At 43.3% G+C, this 19,895-nt stretch overlaps 1 protein-coding gene across 1 annotated transcript in view; it reads right to left on the minus strand.

Annotated features, from left to right (window-relative positions):
• Positions 1 to 2,770: 2,770 nt before the first annotated feature.
• The window catches only part of LOC104401030 (desumoylating isopeptidase 2-like), a 54,357-nt gene continuing 37,232 nt past the window's right edge, over positions 2,771 to 19,895 (minus strand). The window contains exon 5 of the mRNA XM_010021991.1: positions 2,771 to 3,682. Within this exon, the coding sequence (XP_010020293.1) occupies positions 3,440 to 3,682 (243 nt within the window). The 3' untranslated portion in view covers positions 2,771 to 3,439. The remainder of the gene's footprint in view (positions 3,683 to 19,895) is intronic.

The following is a 19,895-nucleotide window of genomic DNA, read 5'->3' on the forward strand; positions in this document are numbered from 1 at the left end:
CCAGGCCAGGCTGGACAGAGCCTTGGGTGACATGGTCTAGTGTGAGGTGTCCCTGCCCATGGCAGAGGGGTTGGAACTAGATGATCTTAAGGTCCTTTCCAGCCTGACCCATTCTGTGATTCTATGATTCTATACAGATGTGCACAGAAGAGAGGTTCTCACCTCTTTCCTCTCACCCTAACTTTCCTTTCAAACAGTTTGTATCATATTTGTATTCCGGCATTAAGGCTAAGCTCACCTTCAGTCTTACTGTCCCCCATAAGAACTGTTAGGTCTGTGCTAGAGACATAACCTACAGCTGCTGATGCCTGTGTGCAGAGTTGGTGCCCTCTCATTCTAACTTTCAAAAGGGCACCAAAAGTCCTGGCAGTAAGAAAAAGGGTTAAGAGTTTGTGCCAGTGCCATGGGGTGCTCTTGTTAATGTTCATAAACTGCTCTTTTGTTTTCATTGATAACTGTTGGTATCTAAAATTTTCCCACTGTGTCATGCTTGAAAACAGCAAGAGAAAGCAAATGTGTAACTAAATACAAATATGATATAATCACCTAACAATAATAATTTTGTAATAATTGGAAGTATAAGAAAAGTGCCTAAAACAAACATGCTGTACCAGAGATGAATGGTAAGTTAGGCTTTTAAAATGTCTTCATGTTTAATAATCTAAAATGCTGTTAAATTACAGAGGTAAAGCTATCATCAATATATATTTTATTTCCACAGTGTCCCTTTGTTCTTGTCATTGTTGGTTCGTCACTTTGAACAGAGAGGAGTGGGGAGAAATGCTTTTGAAGACTGGAATATATTCTAGTTTTGATTAAAACAGAGGTTTGATGCCTTCTTGATGTGACCCCTACTACCATAAATAGACGGACAAATGTAACAGTAGATGAACAAACATCTGGGGCTTATGACATTGCCAGCTTGCTCCATGTGTTCTTCCCAATACTTCAAGCACATATCCATGTCCCTAAGGAGGCGGAATGTAGCTTTCTTACCAGGTTACCATACAGTGAGTTAAGCATTTTTTACTTTGTGAAATACTGTGAGATGATTTTCCATGTGATTCATGCTCCTGGAGCCCTAGTTCTCTCCTAGGTGTATACATGGTGCTTTATCTGGAGCTCAGGGTGATGGCTGGCTGGCCTTTGTCACATCAGGAACTGGCCGTTTCTGAATGTGGTTTCCTTGGCCTGGACAAAAGCTCTGGGGAAGCTCTTCTCACTTTCCTCCAGGGAAGGACCTAAAAAGAGATGTTAAAATTCACTGCACATAATGTGCTGCTGGCTATTGGCAGGCACCCTGGGAACTTCAGACAAATGAAGCCTGCACTGCTGGTTTAGTCAGCAATGACCATGACTTCAGGGAGTAGGGAGTGCAACAGTACATTGTGTAACATGGTTTCCAGGCAGCAGGATGGAGAACAGGATGGAAATCTTACTAAATATCCCTGGACAAGCCAGGGTAATCAAGTTTGGTGCTGGACTGGATACCAGGAGGTGCAGAATTGCTCACAATTCAGTATTGGCTGCGAATAACCAAGGTTAATAAATAACATGACTTTAGTTCAGTACAGAACTTGCAGCAATTTGTTCAGAGAATGAAAATGAGAGGCTTATCGTAAAAGTTTTGTTGCCCAAACATGCATCACTTCAGGAGGCAGTGGAGTGAGGCCATTCTGTGAGTTATATTTCCATCCAGTACATCTCTCCAAAGCCTTCTGCTTCACTAAGAGTGTGAACATGCAACAACCATTAAGCACTTTCTGTGCAGACATGATGTACATCATAGCCAAGACCTTCAGCCCTGAAAGCACACACTTCTGTATACCTGAGCTAAAGAAACAGCTGGTTGGACTTAGCATGCTATTGCGACCAATAAAAGGAAACAACCACCCATTTTAAGGGCTTGCAGTTCTTTCTGGGTGGAGGATGGAAGTCCTGACTTGGTAGTAGCTGTTGAGAACAGCATTTCTAAAATGGCAACCCCCTTTCAACACTGTGCCTTTTCCTTTTTCATCCTCCTTTGTGTAGCCAAGAGGAGTTGCAAGGGAGAGAAGGGGGCCTCGATTTCCTCTTTGATTCTCTCATCCATCTTGTGACTAGAACTCCTAGTGAGGTAATTGGTTGGAAGAGTTTGGGTACTTGCCCTTTCCTCCTCCTCTGCTTTCTCATCAGCTGTCAGAGGGAGCATAAATATATGCAAGGATCAGATTCTTGTCAAGAACCAGCCTGGAGAGGCCAGTGAGGGAGCTGTGCCCATTCTCCATGCCACTGAACTAGTGCACACACGGAAAGCACCATGGTGGCCCATGCATTGGAAGGGTCATCCATGCTTTCCAGATGTGCCCCTAAGTTTCCCCCTCCACCTCCAAAAAGGGAGGAGAAGGAAACAGTTGACATTCTTTGGGTTCACTGCTTATGTTTTACCTTCTTGGGTTGGCTCGAAAATAGACTAGGGAAAGGTGGCTCTGGAGCCAAGTTTTAGGTCTGTGAGTGCAGGAAGAAAAGCTGAAGGAAACACCTTCCCAACAGATATTCTCTTCTCCTCTGGCCCAAAGACAGCCAGCATATGTCAGCTAGAAGAGAGATTCCCGAGGGAATCTGGGGGAAAATTCTGCCTGGATTTAGGGGAACTGAGAGGGGTCTGTGCCAGAAAGCACCAATATGGTCAACAGTCATCTCTGCAAATATTTAGTAGCTGCCTCTAAGCACTAGCCCCATCCTCTTTTTGAACCCAAAGAAAAGCCATGGTAACACATTCATTTTCTATTTTTTTTGTTCTCATTTTCAAGAGCAGGACAGTCATTCGAGCTCTTAAATTTCAGTACTGAAAACTGGTGGTTGTACAACAGCAGCACCTTTCATTTGTCCTTCACATGAGTTAGAAACCTGATAATTACAAAAGGGATGGGGCTGAGTGGAGCTTGTTGCTGGTCTAAGAGATGAGCAGATTGAGTTCTGGCTCTGCTTCCTTCACTGGGTGTGGGCAGGAGATTTGTCAGAGGAGAATGGCAAGCCCAGCCAAAATAGGGAGGAGGCTGGTGGGCTCACATGGGTTGGGGAAGAGATAAAAAGATAAAACAGTTCCAGAGAAGGAACATCACAGTATGGTGCCCCCTTGCCCATATGCATGCCTTTATGCCCGAGAGAGCCAGCAGTTCTCTGTGGATCAAGGAGCATGATCAAGGGACCTTGGAGGAGAATCCAATTTAGTTGCCATGCTCCTCAGTTCAGCACTGAGGTTCACAGTCATTTTGCTGAGCAACTGTAGTGGCAGCCCTTGGAAAAGGGACTGAAGCTTCACCTCCATAATAGAAAGGGTCTTCCCACTCCTGTATTGTCCATTGAAGAAGAGAGAAACCAAGGTGTGAAAAAGGGTGTGAGAAAGAAATAGTACAAGAGAAAGGAGGGTGTTATTTGAGGGCATACTGGGCACAGTTTAGACCCGGGTATGTCTACAGGTTCTCGATGTGCCTGAGGCTGAGGGGGCTGTGGAGGTGGAGGGAGACTCCTCATCCGTTGTGTCCCCCTGCTCCTCCTTATGGAGGCCGAGGCTGATGTGGCTCTGCAGGGCTGCTGGGGTCAGCCACTCCTTGGGGAGGCAGCTCTGGAGGAAGGGGATGCACGAGCTGAAGTAGGCCAGGCGGTTGACCCAGCGGGGGATCTCTTTCCCACATAGTATCTGTGGAGCAAACCAAAAAGGAGCATGGTTAATAGTACCACAACACGTGCATAGTGGCAATGCCGTCCCCATCTGCACCACTGTCTCAGCAGGGTGAACTCCCTGTTGCTCAGAAGAGAGGTATTTGAAATGTAGGGCATACCTTCTGCAGTCAGAAACAGCTGCACATGTGGAAGTGGCTGCTCAACAAGCACAAAGAGCCCTGCTAGCCATAACCCTTGTCAGCATCATAGCAGAGAACAGGGAAAATGTTCATGGCCTTCAATGGCTTTGGCCATTCTGTTCTCCAGGCAGTCCATGGGAAACGGACAGGCCTGCTGGTGCTTCTCAACCAACACAGTGACACCCATTTTCCAAGCAGACCAAAAATTTTGGAAAAATATTTAGGCTGTTGCTGGCCACACCTTGAGGAGCCCAGAAGCTGAGCCTGACTAGGTGGATGGAGATGCCCGAGAAGCTGTTCTTGCTGTTCACTTTTCTTTCTCGGGCTGACACATTGGATCAGTCAAGCTACAGTATCTAGGTGTCCTTTTCCTGTCCTAGTGCATCACCCTTTAATTTTTCCTCATATGGTATTTCCTAAATGTGGGAAAGAAAGCAACAAACAAAAATACTAGCTTCTCACGAGGCCTGTATGTCATTGTAGATTCTCCTGGCATATTTGGATTACACTTTGCTAGCACAGATGCTGTCTTCCAAGGTCATATCATATTCAGCACAATGAAGCAATTTGCTGTGTACACCATACCCTTTCTTCTGTAGCATTTGGCCACACATACATTCAGGTGCCAGATTTTAATAGCTGTATCTGGCTTAGGTCACGTAAGGAAAGTTTCCATTTTACCATTTCCCTTACCAGACACAGAAAATGCACTTGGACCTGGTCAAATGGGATGCCTCACAAGCTTGCCTTTAGTAAACACAATGTCGGTGCGGCCCCACACCAGCATACTAGAGCCTGAAGACTGTGGCAGGTACATAATACCCAAATTCTCCTTCCTTCCCAGCGCTGTCTCCCATGGAACAAGACAGGTAGGGACAAACTCCTCCCCACAGACCTTGTCCCACAGTTTACATGAATTAGTGGTTCCAGGGTTGTCGATACTGCATCTTCTGCCAACACTAAATTCCTCTGTTCTTCCTCCCACTCTCTTCCCATCTAAAACTACACTTAATACTAATTACTGCAAAAACTAAGAGGGTGTTTGCCTGTAATCCAGTAAGGAGATTATTTGGCAAGATGTCTCTTGCTGACAAGGGAAATGCGGTACTTAAGAGGTTTCGAGAGATTTTCAGGAAGCACGGCTGGAGCAGTTGCTGGAGGATGGGCTATGCTGCATTATAGTTCTAATGGCTGAACACCAGCTGGTCCTTCATATGTGTGTCCTGGGCAGAACAATCTAAGACCTATTCCAACAGTCACCTTGTGGATAATGGAATTAGCTTGGTCCAAGAGTATGGAGTTTCCAGTGAGGTGCGGAGAAGGCAGCAAATCTGTGACTGTGCTAATCTGACTGCAGAACTCACTTTATTTTGACATGCATTGTTTAAAAATCAATGTGTGAAACTGAAGACATTATCATTAGGTATCAGAGAATGAGCTGAGCTGTTTAGCTGCTAAAATACTTGCAGGCATAGACTGTTCTTGCCTAATACACCCCAAGGACTTTTATTTCGCTTCTCACCAGTGCTGCATTCTACTTAACCTCAGATACAGCTATATGAATCTGTATTTTCTAAATTTTTAATGTGGGGACAATTACTTTATTAGCAATTCTTTATCTCCATCCAGATCCCTGGTTTCCATTGCTAGAGCTATTGCCTGAGCTTATAAGCAGATGACCTCTCCATCTGCGTTTAAGACTCATTCATAGAAAATTTGCTGAGCCATTTGATTTTCTCACCAGATGTATCTGACCATTTTCACAAGAATACTGCTGGATTTTTTGAACTGTATTCCCTATGTTCTGCCCAAACATTGAACCTGAGCCAAACCCAAAAAATGCAGCACAATTGCCTCTAGGCTTTGTCACGGTTCTCTTTCTTCCTCTCCAGGAACTTAGCAACATATTGACTCAGTCTGGGCTCCTTGTGGTATATGCGTGCATGCAAGTTTAGTTCTCAAGCAGTCTTGAGTCTCAATTAAGACTTCCCCCCCCGGTATTAACAGAAAAACAAAACCAGGGTATGATTCTTCAGAAAATTAGCTGAAACAACAGATAAGAACAAGGTAAAACTGCTTGAAATGGAAATACCATTTTTAAGGGTTGGCTTTCTTTTCTAAGCAGATCCCCTAGCAACTGAAATAGCACTTCTGAACGTGGACGCAATGCTGAGATGTATGCCTTTCGTATATGGGAGCTGCTTCTCCCAGAATGAATCAGTGAGGCAAGACAGAGCTAGAAAAAAAACAGAGATGAGTGGGCATCAGGTCATCAATCAGCAAAGAGCAGTTTGTGGAGCTTAATTATAATGAAGTCAAAGTGGTTTCCCTTTCCTCAGTCATGCTTGTCCTCGCCTCTTGTCAGTGAAGACTCGTTACTATTCCACAGCAAAACAGAATGCTCAACAGGAGTGAAAGGGCAATGGTGGGGAATGCTGCTAACACTACAGCCTTCTCCTAACCCTTACCATAAAGCATATTGTGCTGGAGCATCCAGCAGTACTTAGCTAATAAAGAAACATTAAATAAATCTGACTGCAATGGGATTAAGCCAACTGAATTGAAATAAAACAGCACAAGCAAGACGAAGTGGGTGTTTTCCAATTGTGTATGCAGCCACAGAAAAATCTACTTACTGCAGCTTTTTAAGGCAATTCTCAACTGAAAACCACACATTGGAATGATAAACTCACAGAACCCTGTTACCCATTATTTCCACCAACAGAACTCTTTTTTAGGTGTTTTTTAGAGTTTAGGACTTTTATAGAGTTTTTTTCTTCATTGCCAAAGTGGGGTTTTCTCTTTTGAAGGGAGTAAACTTCTCTGTGATGGGTCATGTACTTGTTCTGTCAGAGTTAACAAATAATAAACTGTTATGGGTCAGAAATGTGGGTCAGTGGAGCCTGAGCTTGACATTGGACAAGAAAGTAGCTGAGGCTTTTGATATGTAACTAACCAGAGAGGAACTTCAAAGGAACAGTCACAGAAGGGCTAAGCCTATACCAGATACAAGCCTGAGATACAAGCTTAGCAGCTGGTTATGGTTTATCTGAGGCATAAGAGTGGGATGGGAAACCCTTTGGAGTACATACTGGCAGCAATGCCTGGAACACCTCAGCCCATGTTGGGCTTCCCTAACCTTTGCAAACCTCCTGTGGACAGTGCCCAGCTATCATTGCTGAGCATAGCATTTCACCTTTCTCTCACTGTCAGGTCTCTGAAGGTATGAGTTATTCTCAACTCACAGAGGCAGCCAGTGCCTGTCACAGACTGAAATCCAGTGCTTGGGATAGCAAGCACAGCTTCCGATTGCCCACCAAGAAACCAGTTGCTCCTTTCAGGCAGAAGCTGTATCGAAGGCTGCACGTACTTGCAGCTTCCACTGAGCGGCACCTCGTGATAGAAAGCCAAGTCTCCCATAGCTGCAGCTGCTTCTGGGGACTCTGTGTAAGGACTGCAAATGACCCAGCTGGCATCTGCAGAGTCAAGTGGAAACAGCAGTTCAGACATCCGTGGCTGAAGCCAAACCTGCAGGAGAAATGGGACCTGACAGTTCGGGTGCTATTTCTAGGCAACTGTCAAATCTACACTGGGATTTAAACTCATTGAGAAACAAGTAATCTGGGATACAGAAGGATCGTCTGAACATCTTAAACTGTGTCATTTTGTACTAAACAGTCCTTGGTTAAAATATACAAACTGCCCTGGGAGTGAGGACTGCACCCTGTTACTCTTCCCTCCTCTATGTGCCCTAAGAACTAGGTGTTGCTGCTCAGCCAAGCCTTAATGCTTCCCTGTAAAGCTTTACTGTGGGCAGGGGAACAGCCTAGCAGCTGGGAAACAGGGGTTTAAATGCCATCCGAAGCAGCAGTCTCCTGCCTTCTAGAGGACAATGCTACTAAAGTGCTGCATTTTCTGAGGGCTTTGGGTCTATAGGCATATGCTAGACACCATGTGAGATAGTCTAACAGGCTGAGTACCTTTCAAAATAAAGTGAAGGGCTGGTTAGTTGTAGGTCCTAAGAGAAAGCTCTCAAATATAATAGGTTCTATGCTGTGCTGAATGGTTTATTTGAGGCAATTCAGGCTATGCACAGAAGTATAACTCAAGGCACTTAGTTTTTCCTAAGTGAGCCCTCCCAAAGGCACCATGTAGTGCTCCGATCCATGAAAATGAAGATGAACAGAGGCAACATTACGTTCCTCAAGCAATACATGCTAATTACTTCAATTCTTGTCTTCAAACTGAAACTTGAAGAGTTCAGCATTGAACATCTGCTGAACTTTAAGCATTGAACATCTCCTGAACCACCCACTGCCACTTCCACTTAGCCTTGCTAGAAATATGGTGGTATCCATGTGGGGCATGTATCCATTTGAGCTGCTCTACAGTATTCCCCTTGGAGTGTCTGAGAGAATGCAAAGGGCTTTTATTGGTGCCTGAGGAGTCTAACACACACCCCAGAGCACTTTAGGAGCAAAGCCTTTAGAGCCTAAGGGGAATCTTTACAGTGTTGACAGAAGCTGGCTCCTATATGGCCTAGACAATATAGCATAGATAATGCTTATCAGAATTTCAGAATAAGGCCATTACATACAAACCACCACATCTGCCCAGGCAAAGCTTGCAGGCTGTGCTAGGACAGCCGAAGACCCTATGCAGAAAGAGAAACATGGCAATGCAATGAAATATGTATTTAGACACAGCTGGAATAAACCATTAATCCAATGCACAGGGACATCTTTTTCACCACCTTGCAAAAACTAAAGTGCTAGCATAACTAAAGGAGTTTGAGTGCATCAACAAAGATTCCACTTCTACCTCTGCATTCCTGATCAGATGCTGCACGTGGTGCATATACTGAAAATAACATACTGAAAGAGAACGGACATACAGCCTTCACAACACACCTGAAAGCATAGTCTCACCATGGTGCTAGGATCGATTGCTTGAAACAGATTTATTGTAGAAATCATCATTTTTACGCAGTAACTATACTCGAGGGAATATAACTAGCCTGTGGGAATCAAGAGAATAGATGAGGTGGCATCAGGCCATGAAGCTGCATGCAGCAGACATTCAGCAGAGCCAGAAACAGCCTGCATCTTGTAGAGGAAAGGGTACAGCTGAGAAACTGTAGATGAGAATGAATGAGCTCAGTGAGGCTGTGTTCTAGGAGGTAGCAACCTAAGTCAAAGGCAAGAAGGGAAAAACCTTTTAAATGAATTTAAGCTACTGCCTAAAATGTCCCCATTCTCCTAAGCAATTCTTTTTTGTCCCACAGCAGGCAGGGCACTGCCACTGCTATAGGTCCTATAGGACCTATAGGTGCTCTCCAGGACTGCAGGTGTTTTGCTCATGTAAAGCAAAAGATGCCATCTGCACTGCCTGCCTGAGTCTAGCCAGGACTGATGAAAAAGGAACACATTGAAAGGAAGCACTGATACCCACAGTCTTGCTTACCCCTTACGATGCTAGCTGGAGCATGTCAGTCAGCTCTGTAGTCCTGTGGTGGGACAGAGTTGCCTCTATGCAGGAGTTTGCATGCAGAGGGATGCCAAGAACAGACGCGATGTCTCGGAGTTTGACCCAGCTCTGGGTGAAATGAGACGGCTGCCCTATAGCACCTCAGCACTCACAGCACTGCTCCAGCTTCACTGGCCAGGCCACAGCGGAGAGGCATGGTGGCTGCAAATGTGACATCTTGATGAACAACATTCAGAGCTCTGAGCCCCAACAGAATTCTGAGGGGCATTGCTGATTAGTTATATGCCAACACTGGAGCATGGCAATACCCTCTTTGAGCAGGAAGGTCCTTGTAACCAGCACTTATTAGTGCAGCCAGCAGCTGCAGGGTAACAAGATAGGCAGCAAGTGGCCTTGTAACAGATGACCATTTTGGGAATTCAGAGTATAATTAAGTCTGGGCTTGTTTGAATTTAAAATAATGAGACTCCGACAGATGAATGAACAATTGCAATTAATTCGCATTATCATGATGGCATGAAGAGGAACTGCCTTCTATCAGGTGCTGTTTTGAGACCATTGGCTGAGAGCAGCTGTTGCCTAATAGGATCTTCTTTTCAAGTGTTATGAAATGCTGAACACGACCAAGCCAACCCACATCAAAAGCATCCTTTTTTTCCTGAATAGCTAACCAAGAAAATCCTGTGTTTCAGTCTCAAGCCTTGTTTCCTACCATTAGGAAGCAGCAGGTTACTATGGATGGAGATAAAATCAGAAGAAAGAATACAAGAACTCATAGGAACAGGGAAAGACCTTCTTCTGTCTGGCAGTGCTGGCAGGACTCCTAAACAAAAGGTTCCAGTCTCAAGGGTCTATCAACACACTTAAACTCCTGACACTTCTCCTTTATCAACAGACAGTGGTGAAAAGGACAGGGATTTTCCTTGCTGTCTTCATCTATGGAAAGGAGGTATCTGTTCTCAGCCGTTTGCACACTCAAAGGCTCAAAGGTCCTATGATGGTGTGTCTAGGGGTGATTTCCCCAGATAGTGTGAACCCACTTAGCTCCAATGTATTACACTTATTTATAACAGATAAGGAAACTGGGGTTTTGGTTTGGTAAGACAGATGCAGAAATCAGATAAAATAAAATAGATGGTTAATCTTTTTGGCTAGATAGATCACATTAATGGGAAAACCTAAAATAAGTGCAGAGGCATACGTGGCAAAATCAACCCTTTCTAAAAAAATAAATGAAATTATATGCTAAGAACTTGCCATTTAGAGGCGGTTGATTTTGGCTTAAATTACTTGTCGTCTCCTACTATTCCCCTGCACAAGCGCATGGATAAGGGAAAGAAAATGCACTGAGACCTGGAAGATGCTTGTAAGGGTTATCCCACTAATCATTTTTGTTGGGCTGGAGGACTCATTCAGAACAGCAAAGGTAGAAAGTTTAACAATAGAAAAAGAAGTTTACACTTTTGTGGCAGCTGTCATTCTAAGTACTTACCAAATACTTCATAATTTTCAACTAGCACACAAACTACATCTAGAAATATCATTTAACCAATGCAGAGAAGTCACATCTGGAATGCAAGGTAGCAGTTTATTAACTGCATGCAGTCAAAATTGTGCATACATGCAGAAACAAGAGAAAAAAATTACATCCATCTGAAACCATGAGGATAAATTTATGGGTGCGGGATGTCTTTCTTAATAAGCTTCTTCTAAACATACATGGCAGTTAAAAACCAGAAAACAAACACAGCCTGTTCCCCATAGAGCTAACAACATTCAAAGGCTGCTGTAATGAAGCAAGTCTTTCCATCAGCTTCAGTGAGGAGTGGCTCAGGTGCCAGGAAATAAAGCTTTTCTAATGTTCTTTCATGTCCTGTGGTTGTTTGTTTGCTTGTTCCTTCATTTCCTTCTCTCTTTTCTGTCTGTTGGGAGCATTTTGCCCCCTGCCATTAACAGAATCGCATGTAGGCTTTTATGCAACAAAACACCTATCTCCTCCTCCACGACAGAGGCAACCGAAAAGCAACCGTTGACTAAGGAAAACATGAGTATTACTTGTCTATTTAGGATCTGCTGAAGACTGGTTTATTATAAAGCAAAAGCTTTTGCGCTTTTGACTGTGACTCAAATGCTACCTGAAGCTCCTTTCTCTGGTGTTTAATCCTTTCTCTTTGATAACTTGCAGGCTAAGCAGAGCTTCCTAGTTTTTAATAATATTTTGATGAGAACTTACATGTGCCTGGGGATGGACCCGAAAAGATTTAGGCTTGAATTATTCACTGGCAGAAAAAAATGCCATCATTTGGTCCTTGATTCAGCAAACCTGCCTTTTTCAGAGAATTTGCTGAAAGTCAAGCTCCTCTATGGAAAGCAGGATTCTGATGTGTTCGTTACATACTGTCAGCTTTGCCTTGGCTGCAAAAGGATAGGTCAATAGCCAGAGAAAAGAATATGTGCTGACTACCATCTCCTGTCAGTTCAACACAGCTCCACACCCTCTACCAGTAGAGTAAGATTCCTCTGTTTACCAAAGCTTCAACCACGTTGACAAAGGACAACCAAGACAGCCACACTATCAGGGAACTATACATCAGATATAGCTCTAAAGCCAATCACAGAGATATCTTATGCTGCTATTCAGTCATGAGATGTATGTATTTCGTGATATTGCATTGACATGCAATGACAAAGCCCCTCTCTGCTACTATCAACAGGACAGATCTTTACCAATAATACAAAGAAAAGGGGAAAGAAGCCCTAGCACCCAGCCTAGAGGTGATCTGCATGCAAGCCAGATCATTGTGAGATCATCCCCTGCATCCAAAGGTGATTCAGATTGTGTGGCTTCACCAAGCATTTCCATCCCATCTGGCATGCAAGTTTAATATCACTGTGGTGGAAGCATCAATAGTGGGTATGCTAGGTGCCTACTTCAGTCCTCTGTAACTATTGGGTTGCAGGATTCACTGTGCAGACTCCATCTCTTAGCCTTCGAGGTAATTCCTATTGGAGACTATTCTTTTAGGCTGATTTGAGAGAGTCCTACTGACTTCAGGAGACTGGGAGCTATTTACCACCCAGGTTGAGCATTGCAGTCCTGCAGCTCTGAGACTTCGGCTGCAAAGCATTCAATTGTGACAGGGTCCATAATCCCCGCCCTGTAGGAGCCAGCCTCATCTAGGATGCTAACAGATTTTCCAAGGCTGACCTAAACCACCTCAGGTGCTTAGGAGACTTTCTTTCCTGTGTCAACAAAAAATGAGCAAAGCTCATTTCATTAACCTGCAGCTGCATTTTCAAAGGCTTTTTCAGCCCAAGAATAAGACTCCCAGTTCCCCAAAATATTTTTCTCTCTCTGGAAACTTCTGCAAATTCTACAACTTCAAAATGAGCTTCTAAAACCACAAGCACACAAATTCTGATTTAGGCCTCTCTCTTCTCCTGCTTAAGTGTGTTATTTCCCTATTTATGTAAATAATTAAAGTAGGACAGTTCCCACAGGCTGAGTGTCTCCCTGCTCCAGAACATCTTGTGGCTGATATTCAGGAGAACTTTCCATGGAATCACAGGATGGCTCAGATTTGGAAAGTACCTTAAAGCTCATCGAGTTCCAACACCCTGCCATGGGCAGTGACACCTTCCACTAGACCAGGTTGCTCCAAGCCCCTGTGTCCAACCTGGCCTTGAACACTGCCAGGGATGGGGCAGGCACCGCTTCTCTGGGCAACCTGTGCCAGGCCTTCACCAGCCTCACAGGGAAGAACTTCTTCCTAATATCTAAGCTAAATCTACCCTCTGACAGCTTAAAGCCATTCCCCTTTGTCCTGTCACTACACACTCTTGTAAAAACATTTGAAATATAGGAGAAAAGGTAAATAAATCTTTACTCCAGCTTGCTCTCCCACACCTCAGGAAGCTTCTCTCTATCCAGGAAGCTCTTGGTTAGTTACAAGTAGGTATGTCTCACCAACTAGAAGTTCTGTTTGAACCTATGAAATGCCCTAGCAAAAGTTCTAATAAAACTACCAGATCCCTCTAAAAGGCTCTGCTTTTGATGACTTGGTTTACTTCAAAAATCCTAGTTCAACTCTAAGAATTAGTTAGAATTTTAGCCATTTATCCAGATGGCATCTCTGAGTATTCTCCCCTGGATCTAATCCTTTGGATCAAGAAATCCTGAGCAATAAGGAAACAGATTCTTTAATATCTGAAGGAATAAAGGGGTGAGAAGGATCAGTGGGTGCAAAAGGAGGCTGGGTAATGAGATACCAATCTGTTTTCCTGAATGGTTTTTAATTCCTCAAATCCAAATGACCTTAAAGAGCCTTCTGAAGAATGGTCACATGGATGTGAACTATGCGTACTAACTTCACAATTGGTTCTAGTCTGCAATAGATTTCTCTGGGTGTAAGAGAAAGACATGGTAATTTGGGAAGCAAATAAGGATATTTAACTGTGCTTCATCATCCCTCAGTCATGTGGCCAAATTCTGCTTTCATTGATGCTGGAGGAATTTGTACCAGATTACTCAGGTGTTTCTGAGCTAGGTTTGTCCTGGGGGCTAATGCAGGTTCTCTGACCATACGCTTAAATACACAAACAGGTCCTACTAACACAGGCTTAGCCTACTTCTGCCTGCCTGCTTTTATTTTTTAAGGGAAAAGAAATCGAAAAAAAAAAAAAAAAAGGTAGTTTTAGACCAAGACAGATAAATAACTCCAGCTGGGAAACTGCTACAAAGTACCAAAACCCTGTGTATTTTCTGGTCCTTAAGATAAATTACACATATTAATCAGAAAGAAATCACTCCCTTTCGAGAAGAGGGAGAAAAGACATAAAAGACTAAGATCTTTTGTCACTGCTGTTCTCAGGTAAAGTTCCTATATAAACAATTTTTAAGGTAAATCAAATCAATGCCTCTCAATTAATCTCCTAATTATGAAGATCAACTTCATATCTTATCAAAAGGGTCCATAAGATCCACTGATTTTGTTACCGTTCCACCACTGGTATGGCTACTGGGGAATAAAAGGGATTACCTTCCCTGGTGCTAAGAAGCCACACATCTTCATTAATTATATGTCATATGTCCTATAGCTAGGTGCTGAAGTTTCCTTAAATAGGGATCATTCCAGTTGCTTGGCAGTAATCACATTGTCAAAAGGAGGAATGGTTTCCTTGAGTCATTCTACTTATCTTCTAGTTCTAGTGCTGATTCAAAACTGTTTTCTCCCTTCCCGTGGTGGTTTGCCCTTTTCTGAGACATGCTGTAGCAACTGTCATCACTCTGGTAAGAACAGAACTCCATAGCTTATATTAGACAGGAAACTTCAGAAGCACAGAAAATTGCTGGTGGGAAGTCAAATGAGTCATCTTCTGTTTGTGAATGGGCTAAGCAGCAAAAGCTTTTCTGGAGTCTTTAAGCTGCCGTGACATGGTGTGATCCTTATACTCAACACTGAGACATCGCCAGACTGGAGAAGAACCTCAGAGCAGAAAACCTTCACCCTCCCTCTGGTCACCCAGTTACTACTGTCTTCTCTAAAGAAGCTGCCCTCAGGCACTGTACACTCGCCATAAGGCTACACATCAAGCAGGGCTCCTATTCTTACATGCCCACATTTCAACCCATGACACCCAACCTTCCACTTCTATGTGTATTTGGGGAACAAGCCAAATGTGCTTTTGCCTTGCCTAGTATCTGCCTTCCACAATCCAAATCAGATTGCAGACTTGCAGGGCAGTTATGAGCCATGCTCTCACATTGAAAAGAATCCTCTGACAGGAATTTCACAGTTCCCCGTATCTGCATGCACCTACCCTTATCTATGCCCAAAGAACAGTCTTGGTGACAAAATGCGTAACTGCATGTATGTCTTGGCACCTCATGGCATACTTCCTTGTGCCCTACTGCTTCAGTGACAAGTGCTCCTGCAAAGCAGTAGCATGGTTGGGACCTCACACCTGCAGGTCTTTGCAGGGGAACTTACAGCCCAGGAATTACTTTGAGTTTGGCTTTTTCCTGAAACCACAGATTATGTTCTTCTTCCTTTATGTCTGCTTTACAGCAATTTGTAACTTCTGTCATTTTGCTGTCTCACATGTCCTTGTTCTGAAAAATCAGGAGATTCAACAAATCACATTATGGAAAGAACTCTTTTAGCCTTTCTTTTTGTTTTGAAAGGTTTTTCTAATGTTCATCTGCCAAAGTTTAAATATCCTCTTTCATCAACCAGAGCAACTCAAAGAACAAATGTTTTGCAATTCCTTGAAGGGCCATTTGAATGTATTGCTTTAAGTATACATGGGGGATTGTTAGGAACATAGTGACTTAACAACAGATGATCAAACAGATGGGCTTTACGCAATATTGATGTGGTCCTAACTGAATTCCCCACACATGCGTAACCTCATCAGAATGATAGAATCTCGCTGCTGTGTGCCAGCAGTATTACCCACCTGGAGTACCGACATGCAGAAAGGCACATAACCGTAGAACAGGACGGGAAGTCTGGGCTCTGACGCTGATGGCCTGACTGACTTTTCTTTGTGTTCATTATGAGCATAAGTCTCTCCAAAATGATTACCCATACTCCTGGACAGTTTCTTCAGAGACTGCAGTACTGATGCTACTTGATTTTGGGCACTATCAACGCAAGCAACGTGAAAGGAATAAGGTTCTTTTAGGCAAATCTCTAATCCCAGTTTAATGACCCTCTGCATTTTAACCCACAAACAATTTAAATGGTTTATAAAATATAGGTACCATGGGACCATGTTGCAGGAGTCAGAGTGGCTAAGACAACCCTAACCAGATTTTCACGTCCTAGATCAAGCTCCCCTCACTTTCCCACACTGATGCAGATGGTAAGGGTAAAGGGAGACCACAAAGGGGTATTTAGTCGTGTATATACCAACCTTAAATTGAAGCTGGGCAAATGCATAGGGAGTGCATCCAGTTTCTTTCTCATGACTATCTACTAGGAAATCCTGTCCTGCTTTACATCAGAACTTCCTTCAAAACTAAAATGGTGTGCAGGATTTACTAGGCAGAGACTTAGGCTCTGTGGTAGTTCTTCACTTCTTAAATAACCCAGAGTACCCTGATGAAGAATTTCTCAGGAAATCTACAGGAGAGACTACTGATCATGCAGCATGTTCGCTGAATCACTTACTGAGAAGGCTGCCATGAAATGGCATTGGAGAAGATGAAGTCTGAACTGCTGCTGCTGAAACCAGGGCATTCTCTGTTTTCTTCCCACAGGAGCTGCTTTGTGAGTAGACCCAGCTAAAGCCTCTTTGATCCAGTAGCTGCTCGTTAGGAGTCCATAGGGAACTGGCAAAGCGGGGAGAGATCTAAGTCTTGAGCAAGTATGAATATGCTTGGCAATCTGTGGTAGGGAGTAAGGAAAATTCAGAGCTAAGTGCCACTGAGGAAGTAACAAAACCCCTTGCAGCTTACAAGTGAACATGGGCAGGAGGACCAGAGGACTCAGAAGAGAGGTATGGCATTGTAGGGTGATGCTCAGTGCCATAGCAGTACACAATTAAGCTGCTATTGCGCTGCAAAAGGAGTTTTTCCAGAGGTATATAACAGGTCAATGGCATACCCAGTGTTTAAGTGGAGCTTATCTGCCTGTGCTGGACAGGTAGTCCAGGGATTTTTCAAGATGCGTGGCCAAATGTCAGAGTCATGAATATAGGCCTGGACATGCCCGTAACCATCAGAAGTCAGCCTTTTAAAAGTGACAGCTATGTGTCATTATGGTAAGACCTCAGGCATCACTGTATCAAACAGGAATTCGAGAGAAAAATCATTCATAAACAGATGTAGACAGACAATTTCTGAATGGACGTTCTATCTGGTGAGAAAACACTGGGAAAGGACAAGAAAACGAACTTTTGAAAATAAAGCATAACTCCTGTGGCTTCAGCAACCCTCCTGAGGATGGGGAACCTCACTTACAGGTCCTAGCAATTGAACATTCAGCCATTGTCTCACAGTGTGATCCCAAGAAAGCTGATCTGGGAGGGAGAGCCAGCCTTATACCTCCTTCCCATTCCCCCTGCAGAATCACAACCTCAGCCAGCAGGACACAAGGCTGCATCTGCCCTCAGTCCATATGACCAGATGGTATTCTCCCAACCCATGGCCCAGCCACTGGGGCAACATCTGTAAGGATACTAATTTGCAAGACCACAGCCAGATGAGGAAATTAATGCGGTCAAACACAGCTACCACATGGCCATAGAGCCAAATCTCAAGGCCTGCCAGACAGATCTGTGTAAACATGTTAACTCATACATTGCCATTATAAAGCTCTAGCTCTAGTTTTGAATGCTGATACAGAACAAGACAAGCCATAAACCAGCTAATTAACCTTGGCAGAAAAGAGACCTGTCACCAAAAGATTTCAGATCCCTTTTTGAAGGAAGGAAACAACCCAGCATACGAGAGGGGATACTTTGGCACAGAGCAGGGATGTGGCTTGCCTGGGATTACCTAGGAGGCTCAGAACATCCATCTCCTGAACTCACCACAATTGCTTATCCCCATGAGCACAAAAGGCCTAAAGGACTGTAGGGAGCAGGGCTGGTCATTTTCTTTCATGCTAAAAATTAGCCTCCACCCCACCCCTCTCTGTGGTGAAAGAGCTTTGTGGTACCGATAGCATCACCTTTCAGCTGGGCTACAGCAACAGGAAGACTGAGAACTTACACTCACTTAAAATCCCCGGTGCTTTTTGTGTGGCTGACGTTAAATCCTAGTTCCAGTGAGCAACTCTATTCTGTTGAACAAAATTTCTACATCTTTTAATTCTTCAAATACATTTTCCAGTTTCCTGTCTCTTACTGCCACATAACACAGCTATGCATAAATAGATGCTAGTTATTATTATTGCTGCTCCACAGACGAAGAGCCTGAAGGAAAGGGTAATACTAAACAGATTCATCACAGAATTCGTTTTAGGGCACAAATATGAGGTTTTTTTCTGCCTTCTATGGTGACACATATATACGCACTCTTGAGAGCCAGTCATCATGTAGCTAGAACGTTCTGTGTGCTACAGAGCTGCACCTTATAGCTCTATATGGTTGGGCTTGGAGCTTCTTTTTTGGTTTAGTTTTAATGGAAATTACAGCAAGAAGAACAAAACAAAAAGAAAGACACTAAAGCTCTAAAGCTAAGCAAGTATTCAGATGCTGAATAGAAACTTTCATTGCTTTCAGGTTCTGTCTCAAGAGATTTCAGGCAGTCTTTCCTCAAAGAGATCAGAAGTATCCCAAGATAAGCTGTGCTACCTCTCACTCAGCTCCAAAATGCAGTGATTGCAAATCATTCTCTTTTCCAGAAGTGATGGAGACATCTGTCTCAAGGCAGCTACACGTATTTCTCATGTTGCTGACTGAAGAACATTGAATAGCTGGGGCTTTTGCTTGGTGTCTTAAGAGCAGCTATTTCTTTAAGAATTTCAACTCCCATTTTCTGTATCTTGATGCTTGAGACCATCCTGGGCCTGAAGAACACTTCCTCTGGGTTTGCATTTGTAATACTTTAAAGAGGGGCAATAAACACAGGTATATGCGAAGAGCAACAACCAAAATAATTCTGCTTGCCTGTTTATTTGAACTGACCTAAATTCTGAGTAAATTCTGCTTCTGGGACAACTACCCATTTTGGCTTTTGTTTTATTATCTGGATAGGTTATAGGGTAGTGAATGAGCACACAGAATCCACCAAGAAAGCTCTTGCAGGAAAACTTAACCCCAAACTCCACTCCTGTTAAGATGTTCATTGAAGGCATATTGAAAGTAAAATTTAAAATACCTTGGCATTTTTTTATTAAGATCTCTTATCTGACTTGTGTTTGGAAGATTGGGTAAGGAAGGGGCACTGAAGGGTTCACTGATACAAAGCAGCAGAATCAAGGAAGGATGACTTTGAGCTTATGGCTTGTACATGAAAGAAAAATTCACATATCAAAGTATGTGAAATAATGACCTTATTTCACTGCTGCAGGAAAGGGGGAAAAGGAGGGAGTTAGCTTTTGCTAATAATCACACAGCTTTCTCCTGGGTTTCCTTCATAATTTCTAAAGATCCCATTTTCTGTCATAGCAATTTGATTATCTAACAACAAAACAGTAGTGTGGCTAACATTGATTTGATCACTGTACCACTTCAAACTTCATCCTCTGTTTGTGCCAATGCGATTCCTTCCTGCTTACTTTTATTTGCTAACATTTACAAGAAAGAACTCAGTCGTTTTCTCTTTCTGCAATTAGTAAGGATGAAACTAACAGAGAAACGTTTTTCCTAAGAGTCTAAGCAGGTCCCTTGTAAATGAATTCCTGGTTCTTGGATTCACTAGGAATTTTCTTACAAAATCATACAGTATTTTTTCTACAGAATCTCACTTCACTCAGGATCCATGATGAGCCTGTTTGGGGGTGAATGGACATTTGTGCCAAAAGAGGTTGTTGGCATAGGACTCTTGTCCCATATTATGAAGAAAGGTGAGAGGCGTATAATGAATGAGGATGAGGACTCCAGAAAGAGAAA

This window comes from Nestor notabilis, unplaced genomic scaffold (assembly GCF_000696875.1).
Source record: "Nestor notabilis isolate BGI_N333 unplaced genomic scaffold, ASM69687v1 scaffold21019, whole genome shotgun sequence".
NCBI classification, from domain to species: domain Eukaryota; kingdom Metazoa; phylum Chordata; class Aves; order Psittaciformes; family Psittacidae; genus Nestor; species Nestor notabilis.